This window comes from Anthonomus grandis, chromosome 22, assembly GCF_022605725.1.
Source record: "Anthonomus grandis grandis chromosome 22, icAntGran1.3, whole genome shotgun sequence".
Classification (NCBI taxonomy): domain Eukaryota; kingdom Metazoa; phylum Arthropoda; class Insecta; order Coleoptera; family Curculionidae; genus Anthonomus; species Anthonomus grandis.
This window is the reverse complement of record NC_065567.1, coordinates 20,710,376-20,720,153: the sequence shown is the minus strand read 5'-3', so window position 1 is coordinate 20,720,153 and position 9,778 is coordinate 20,710,376. Positions and strand designations below refer to the sequence as shown.

At 33.6% G+C, this 9,778-nt stretch overlaps 1 protein-coding gene across 1 annotated transcript; it reads left to right on the top strand.

Moving 5' to 3' along the window:
* The first annotated feature begins 1,250 nt into the window (after positions 1–1,250).
* On the top strand, positions 1,251–9,671 carry LOC126748406 (ralA-binding protein 1-like). The gene is made up of 8 exons (XM_050457633.1): positions 1,251–1,475; positions 1,563–1,665; positions 5,599–5,741; positions 5,797–6,058; positions 6,120–6,297; positions 6,348–6,662; positions 6,723–6,890; positions 6,965–9,671. The coding sequence occupies exons 1-8, from the start codon at positions 1,409–1,411 to the stop codon at positions 7,697–7,699; spliced, it is 1,971 nt and encodes a 656-aa protein (XP_050313590.1). The 5' UTR covers positions 1,251–1,408; the 3' UTR covers positions 7,700–9,671.
* Positions 9,672–9,778: the final 107 nt, after the last annotated feature.

The window sequence follows — 9,778 nt, the reverse complement described above, 5'->3', positions numbered from 1 at the left end:
CCAAAACAAGTATTTGTTAAAAATCTTTTTACTCTAACCGCATTATGAGCAGGACAGCCATCTTATTGAAAATAGACTGATCCTAGGTCAGGGAGGAGTTAAACGGTAGGAAGAACTTAGTTGTGTAGCAACTCAAGATATTTTTCGGCGTTCAAAGTACCATCAATCAATAATGGCCCAATAATATGGTCACCCAAAATACCAGCCCAAACCAATAATGAATAATTGAAGGATAGTGTTTACTAAATGGAAAAGAGGACTCATCTGAAAATAAAACATTTTCTAAGAAATTTTCATGGTTTAATAAAATGCCATCCTTTGCTATTGATATTCAAGAAACGCCTCCTGAGTCTTGTAATATTTAAAGCATTTGTATCCATGTTTTTTTCAAATCTCGTCACAGCTTTATGGTGCATATCCAGTTCCTCTCCAATACATCTGCTCGATCGTGTTGAATCCAAAACTAAGGCACTACAAACCATTTCTTCCCGCCATTCTATCTCCTGGTCCCTTTCAATAGGTGATTCTTGAGCTTTGATGTGACAATTTCTACATTCTTTAAGGCAAAAAGATGTCTCAAAATTTGATACGACATATAAAATAATTTTAGCACAAGGAATCGGTCTACTTTCAAGATTTACTGAGAATAAATACCCTGCATTGTACTGCCGAATTGCCTCCATAAAACCATTTAATCAATTGAACATTTTCGGAGGGGGTATAAACAGCCATAATGATAAATAATTAAAATAGCGCTTTAAGTAAAATAGCAAGTCAGTCAGTCTATGTGTAGTCTTTTATTCTCCAACCTGTATATCCTAACGATTTGAATTGACAAATTTCCATCCAGCAGATGAAGAAACTGTTATAAAACAAAAAGATCATGTCACAAGCTTAGAACATCATAGATTAATACTTCTGAAAATGTTAGAACATTCTGGAATATGTGCAGATATGTCACATTGACAGAATGTGCTCTATGTGAGCATCCGGCGACTTATATAACGCAAGCGCAGTATTGTCTTACGTAATCGTGCCCTATCCTATATAATCACTATTTAACATTTATTATCCATATTCTAGTGGTTATTATAATCATTGCTGCCTTGGTTTAGTTTTAAATACTATTATAGACTATTATTTTAGCTGTACTCTTTATCACTTAAAATGGCCTTTATTTACTTCATACTTCAGGCTATTGCAAGCAAATGCCAAAATAAGAAGAAGTAGAAGAAGACAAAAACGTCAAAATTTGTTTTGCTTTTGTGATGACAAAACATTACAAATATTCAAATACAAATAAAAGCTGATTGGAATTTTTTTATATCAAATACCAACCTTTATTAATTATTAAGCTATGTAATCATAAAATAAAGTAGAGGTAATCAGAAGTTCAGCTTATATCGAAATGGATTCCGATGGGATGGAGTTTCCCGGCCTGTATGGAATGGAGAAACGCAAATGCGATAGTGAATGTAAGTATTAGCATTTAGATAAGATAAGGGTAATCGCTGTTATATATCTCGATAAAAATGATTAATTTGGCTTAATAACAACCGTAGATGAAGATGAAGCCAAAAAAGAAATGATGAGTAAGAAAAAAGATAAGAAGGACAAGGAGAAAGGTTATGCAGCTCTTGAGGGAGAAAGCTCCGATGAAGCCAGGTATCAGAAGTATTTAATCTCTTATATTTATTTATGCCTGGTATATACAAAATTTGTGCCATAATTGTAGGCAAAATTACATGAAATGTTTATATGTAATTTAATAAGGGTCAACTTTCACCAGAAACTAAAACAAAACAAAAAATCTCAACTTTTGGAATAGCTTGTATGTGTGTCTTCGAGAAAGCAGTCTTGATGTTGAATTTTCTGGCTATTCTCTGAAATTCCCTTGAAATATTGAAAATCCTGTAGGATCCACCAGTTGCTGTGGCTCTTTCTTTTATGTTATTAGTTTGCTTGGATATCCTTTCTGCTGTAAATTTTCGTAAATGTTTTCTATTTCTTTGTTGAAATTAACATTGTTGTTGCATATTATGGCTGCCCTCCTATACAGGGCTCTATTAAATCAAATCAATATTTTTATTAATACATTACCCAGTATGTGTTTGTACAAGTCAAAATATAAGTCTAATGGCTAGAAATAAATATAAAACAGTAGAAATTTAAATTAATACACATTAAAGTTTAAACACAATTCATATAAAATATAAGAGACAGAACACCTAAAGAGAACAAACTTTCATACAGAATCAGCAGATAAATGCAGGCAACAAAGTCACTTAAAACAGTTCACCTAAAAGAGTAATATAACTCAACAGAATCATCAGTCAAAGAAACTTAAAGTTGCTTTCCAAGTATTCCTCAAAAAAATAAAACACATGATTTATCAAAATATAATTTAATTTTCATAAAAAATGTTCCCTTCAAGATCAAGACTCGAATAAGATTAAAGAACTGGACACAATAGTAGTCAAAGCCTCGTCTGGTTCTAAAGAGACTGTGATAATATTCCTACTATGTCTGGTGTTATAATGGTGTATATCTGAATAACTTCTAAACTGCAAGATGTTATTAATAATGTAAACTAAACATTGATAGATGTAGGTGCAAGGAAATGTAGGTACTTATATGAAGAACTCTGAAGTAACGCCCTATACCCCTTTAATTTTTTTGTTACATGTATCAACAGCTATGAAGCGCTAATTACAGAGACTAACGTAAGATACCATGAAATAGACTTATAAGATAAAAAATAATAACTGAACTTGATGCTTGGTCTAATGTTATTAATGTGCTCCAGAATGTTTGCTCGCTCTATATCGCTTTTGTCCCAAATAATAAATGTCAAAGTCAAAATATGTTTAAACCATATAGTTATTGACAAAGGGGCAAATAGGTAACTAAATATAATAAACATATAAAAGTTAGAAATATAGTACAACCAGCAGACAACAAAAATAAAGTTAAAGTACATAGATTCAGGTTCAAATTTTAAACATCACTAAAATTTATAATGTAAAATGAAATATAGCTAAAAATAGATACCTAAAATGCTAAAATGTACAGTTTAAGTTGTCAGCAATCTGATAAAATGCATATGATACTTCTTAATAGCAATTCAGAACCTCTTGTAATTATCAAGCTGCTCTAAGTGGCAATGATTACAAAGTTTTTTGCTATAGTAAATGACAGATCCTTTAGTCAAAACTGAATGAGGGATGGGTAAACTGAGTTGATAAGTGAGTTGAAGTGTGGTTAGCATTGGGTGCAAAAATGATGGCATTATGTTTCCTATACGTAAGGCAGACTGTTTCCATGATGAAAATACATGCCAAAGTCAAAATCCTACCACTCACAAAATATGGATGGCAGCAATCTCTAGGAGACACTGCTCTTTTCTGTAGCACAAAAAGTAAATTGAAGAGTGTCACTGAACATAAGCTCCAGAAGCAAACCACATACTTTACAGCAGACATTGTTGACTTGTTATCAATATAAATTCTCAAAAATCTAAAATTTAAGAACTGGTTTTTGCAACATTAAATGTCAAGCCATTAGCATCACACCAAAGTTTAACACTCTATCATTTGCTTCAAAGTTACAGGATCCTTATAATGCCACAAGACTATTGTATCATCAGCAAATGCTGTACAAGAACTGTGACATAGAGCAGATATAATAAAGGACCTAACATTCCTTGTCAAACACCAGAATTAATGTTCAAAGAATGATGATCAATACAATTGCAGGCTTTAGAGCCATCACAAAAAAACGGAAGCACAATCTCCGCCATTAATGCTAAGATATAGCTCTTCAGGCGTCCGAAAAATAGCGTCACTAGTACTTTTAGATCCCAGGGAGCTGAACTATGAAGCACATAGAATATTATGGAGTTTAAGAAACTATAACATTCTTACTTTCATAAGCTTCTCAACTATTTTTGTAAGGGAACGCAGAAGAAAAATAGGTCTATATTTAGAAGGGATTTCCTCATCTCCTTATTTGAAGACTGGAATAACATAGGCTTCTTTTAATATAGATGGAAGACTTCCTTCCTTGAACAAGATGGTTATGGATCAGCCAGGGTTATATAGACCGATTGAGGTACGTTTAGAAATACCCAACCAGATGAGTTCTTATTTTTTATCAATTAACAACACCTAAAAATTCCTTTGGAGTAATAGGTCGAAATCAAAAATTTCCCAGCAATGCCCTTACCATCAAGTCTAAGTTGGATGCACTCAAATTTGTCAATAATCGAGCAGTAATAGGCATTCATAAATTATTTGGTTTTAGACTTGATTGCAATGATTGGGAAAAACTAAACCCTCTAAAATTGTTAAGAATTTTTCATATTTCTTTTAGCTTATTTCATGCTAAATTTATGTGATTATTATAAAAATTTGTTTGGCAATTTTAATAGTACTTCAATAAATGCAGTGGTATCTATAAAAGTAGGATAAAAAAATATTATTAGCAGTTTATCTGGAAGTATTTTTTTTCTAATATTAATATTTATCCTAACGATTTGAATTGACAAACTGTCATCCAGTAGATGGAGAAACTGTTAATAAAACAAAAAGATGTCTCAGCAGCTTAGAACATCACAGATTAATACTTCTTAAATTGTTAGAACATTCTGGAATGTGTGCAAACATGTCATATTGACAGAATGTATTCTATGTGAACATCCAGCGATTGATAATGCAAGCGCAGAAGTATTGTCTTACGTAACACCTAAGTTTGTGAACCGTCCTATTCTAATCACTATGTAATATTTATTATCCATATTCTCCTGGTTATTATTATCATTACTGCCTTGGTTTAGTTTTAAATATTATTATACATTATCAATTTTCAGCAGTATCACTTATCATTTAACATAGGCTTTATTTACTTGATACTTCAGGCTATTGCAAGCAAAGTATCTATAAAAGTAGGATAAAAAAAAATTAACTAGTCAACTAAGACTCTATTTTTTTTAAGGTTTTTATATTTACCATTAAAAAAGTATCTTGGTGTTGATGTCCGTTTTTAGATCTTTGAGTACAGTCTGTTCCTATATGGCGATATTCGTTTTTGATTTCTTTACCAGTTAGTCCAGAGTACTTCTTATTTCATAGCGAAATTCGCCAATTCGAGGCAAGCTGATAGACTCCATAGAAGTGATAACATCCAGCACTAATGGCTTTGATTAGATCATAAAATTAACCACTTTCCTTAATACCTTTTCCTCAGTAGTGGACTGGGTTCTCTCGGATACGTTAAGTATGGTTTTTTTCTTCAGGAAGAATAAGTATAATAATAAATACTTCGACTGGCCTTTCAATTTTAAAATTCTCCTTTTGATAAGTGCAGTCAATCTTGGCTCATAGTTTTCATTTAGAATAAGTTCTTTGATTTCCTGGTACCATTGTTCACAGTCGTTTGCCAGCTTCCTACAAGTTGGGATTTAATTTTATCTGTGAGAATTTCAAACAGTACTATTATAAGATGCACGACAATAAGAGTTCCAAAAGTGTTCATTATGTGCATCTCGATATTTTGGGGAAGGATTGTCGTGTATTTTAATAATTTCAACATGGTTTTCAGTTCTTCTAAAGGAAAGAAACTAAAGCCATTTAAATTCAAATCTAAAGATAAAAGTAAAGATTCAAAAGCTGAAGCTATTAAAGTTTCCAAAAAAAAGCAAAAGACTGGAACCAAGTCAGGACCTGTTGTTGAAGATATTGCAGGTAAACTGAAAAAATCATGAAAAAAATGCATTAACATATTAATTTAAATTTGTAGAAGCTCTACCGATATTTGGAGTAGCCCTTTCAGTGGCTTGCCAAAGAGCAAAATGTCATGATGAAATTAACATACCCTTGCCTGTAAGGCAATGTATCAATCACTTAGAAGAAGCGGGATTGGCATTTGAAAATATATATAAAGTACCAGGGTCTAAAAACCGTGTTCAGGTTTTAAAAAAGCTTTACAATAGCAGGGTGTCTGTGAAGCTCAACCAACATGACATTCCGACAGTCTCTAGCCTGCTTAAGGCTTTCTTCAGGTAACTTTATTCAACAAATTTTACAATATCGATCTTGCAACTATTTGCTTCACTGTTGCAGGGAGCTTCCAGAACCTCTTTTAACAAATGAGTTTCAAACCAGATTTGAGGAAGCTGCCGCAATCTTGAATTATAACACAAGACTAAAGCACTTTAATTCACTAATAAACAGTTTACCCCAAGAGAACAGAGATGTTCTTACCTGGCTTGTTATTCATCTTTCAAATATTGCTAAAAATGTAAATGTGTTGACTTATATAGTTATTACTTAACTAATTACATTTTTTAGGAGCATGTGAATAAAATGTCTAGTAATAATTTGGCCCAAACCCTAAGTAATTCCTTGCGCATGTCACCAAAATTGTTACATGCATTTATTATGCATAGAGATGATTTTGCCTGGGGATCAATGCAATTAGTAAAATATTATCCTCCACTTGAAGCCGGAGAGCCATACCCTGACGATTTAAATGAACTAAAGAAGGAGCTGGCTAAAATTGATTCAGCACTCACATTGATGCATTGGGAGATGCAACAAGGATGCACTTCTCAGGCGCGACAAGATAAAATGTGGGAATCTCAACGTATTCAAACAGATCTGAAGGTAAGGTTTGAAATCCATAACATCATAATTTACTTAACATTTTTTTTTGCTTACTTTCAGAGAAAAATTAAGAAAAAGGGAACAGAAGAGGAACAGCAGACCTTTGAAATGGAAGCAAAAAATACTTGTGATGTCCAAACAGGAATTAACACAGATAAAGATTCGGGTCCTTGTGAAGTCACTGAGGAAATTCAGGCACTAGATTCTTCTATTACAATTGCTCATATAGTAAGTTTGTTTTTTAAAAGAGTATATAAAATTGTTTATAAAGCCTATAAATGTTTTACTTCTATGTCTTCCAGGAGTCAGGTCCGTCAAACAGCGACAATATGGATGAGGAAACAGGAAATAATCTTCCTATAAATTCTGTAAAGACAATTCTTCCAGTGGAAACTCCTGTAAATCCTGAACCGGTGATATTATGTAGCAGTAGAAATTCCCATGAAGCAATATTTATAGGGGAAGAACAACTAGTAGATAATATCAAACGATTAAGTATCACTCCTGAAACTATGACAGTGAGTGATACTACCGATTCCGAAGAGGGATTATATAACGGAGAAGATCAACTGTCTGATAATATTGTCGTAATTTCCGTTGATGGAAGCAGCGATTCAGAAGAAGAAACAGCGTTTTCTCGAAGATCGGATAGCTTTCCCGAGACTTCCCGTCGACAGTCCTGGACGTCCGAAGATCGCGGCGTAACTAGCTTTTTAGAAACTAAATCGCACATTATGACTTTGCAAGCCAAAAAGATGCTGTTAGCCGATTTAATGCGTAATTTAAACGTCAATATAGCAAAAGAACAAGCTGAAGTCGAACAGTACATGAACACGTTACAAGGCTTCTCGCCTCCAAAATTACGAGGGAAACGACTCCCACGCTGCTTTGGAGATCTTAGGGATTTGTTATACAGGGAGAACCACGTGCTTGAAATTAAGAAAGTCGAATTAATTAGGAATATTATGGAGGCGCGGGAGGAATTAATTAATCTCGAAGCTGAACTAATAGTCAAAAGTGAACAGTGTTACCATTAAACTTTTCTAGAGCCTTTAAAAAGCCTTAACAATTATCAGTTGACAAGACTAAGTTATATTTTTTTAAAGTAAACTAACGGCTGGCATATTATGGTCAGGCAACAAATCACGAAGATTTTTTCATAAATTGTGCGGTGTCTTAATATACAGGGTGACTAAACGAAACGGCGGCCATGTCGGGCTCGTAAAGATCTTAAACGCACACAGTTCGTAGCATATCGGCAGTTATCTCTGGGTATTCAAATGCATTCCTTTCGTACAATTCTTCTATTGCAGTTCTTCGAAGCTGGTTGGGTAGCATAGATTTTACTCGTTAGCTGAACCGATAGTAAAAAAATCCAGAGGGAAAAAATCAGGCGGCCGCGCGGGCCATTCAACAGTTCCAGCGATCAGGATAGTTCTCATTTAAATAATTGAAGATGGCTATTGCGTAATGAGGGGTCGCACCATCCTCCTGAAACTATATTGAAAAAACAAAACCATATTTTGAATAATGTTCGTTATTACCGGATCGATAGCTTTTTGTAATAACCTGAGGTACATACCATCAAGATTACCGAGTATAAAAAATGGTCCAATAATATGATCGCCATATATGCCACACCCAAAATTTAATTTTTGGGATTCTGGTCCGACCAGTAAAGGCAGCTATGACGGTTTACAGTGCCGTTTAAGAAAAACTAACATCCATCTGAGAAACAAATGTTAAACACATAATTCGGATTATTGAATGCTCTTTCACTAGTTATTTCACAGATCTCCAAGCGCCGATCATCGTCTTTATTTCGTATGGGTGGAAATCATGAGTTTTTAAAACCCCTTGTATACTTCCCCGATACAGATGCTAACTGTCGAGTGCCATGTAATGTAAGATCCATATTAACATGTCCCAAAACCGCAACCTCTACAGCTTCGTTCCTTACCGGTTTCTAAACATTCCTTTTTTTATTGGCCAGTCTGGTTTTCCTGAATTTTTTAATTAGTTCTGGCGTACTTTCTTTGCACGTTTCTGATTTTCTTGCAGTAAAAAGTTCCGCTGTTCGAGCATTTTGATTGTTAGCATTTGTTGAACTAGACTAAAAGTTTGACAAAGCATTGCGATTTAATAAGTATTAAAATAGTCAATAGTTTGAAAACCGCTGAAGTAAAATCCTTTAAACTAAGTACAGCCGTAAAGAGAATCGAAAGACCTTTGAAACAAGGTATACCTCGACCCACTATTCCATTTAAAACTTTTGAGGTTAATTCCACCCCGGCTTAGGAATGACAGATGGAGGTGGTATTCCACTCTGAAAATGTTTTCCCCTGGTAATTTAAATTGACGTATCCGAGCGTTTTCTTATTAAATCTTTACGAGCCGGACATGGCCGCTGTTTCGTTTAGCCACCCTGTATAAGACAAACGCATGGTTGCTATGCTTTTTAGAGCTTAAATTTAAACGAACCCGAAAGGAAGCTACGAAAGAAAGGATAATCAGCAATATGGCAATCAAGCACGCATTCCAACATTTTATTCAATTTGGTTTTTTGTTATTTTAATAGTACATCAAAAATAATTTTAAATTACACCAAAAAAAAAATTAATTTAAGTTTTTTGACAGTTTAATAATTTTCACTTATGTTTTGTAAATAGACGACGAGTTGCCTCTGATCGCTTTTTTACAAGATATTTTTTTTTATGAATTTAATATTACTCATTGCCAAAAAGTATTTAAACTAGGGAAGTGGCTGTGTTGCTCGAGGGAATTTTCAGAGAAATCAACAATCAGTTACATTTGACATTACACCAGACCTACAAAGAGAAATGTAAACCAGCAGTAAAGGGTCATATTTCCCTTTTCATTTAATTAATGTTGTTTGGATTTCCCTGAAAAATATTGTACTTGTTAAATTAGTTTTAAGGGTATTCATGCGTATTTCCTGTTGTCAATTTTAAAATGTTATATATTTAATATAATATGTTTTAAAACATAGTTATATTTGTTGCGTTTTTATACCCAATACAATAAGAAAGATTGCTATTAGTGGACTTACTTGATGTGACATATTTTTTCGATTCTCGATTGACTTAGGTGTGGGA

Coding starts and splice junctions, on each gene's coding strand:
- LOC126748406 (XM_050457633.1), top strand. CDS start 1,409: ATGGATTCCGATGGGATGGAGTTTCCCGGCCTGTATGGAATGGAGAAA. Junction 1,666..5,598: donor GAAAGCTCCGATGAAGCCAG/GTATCAGAAGTA, acceptor CATGGTTTTCAG/TTCTTCTAAAGGAAAGAAAC. Junction 5,742..5,796: donor TGTTGTTGAAGATATTGCAG/GTAAACTGAAAA, acceptor TTAAATTTGTAG/AAGCTCTACCGATATTTGGA.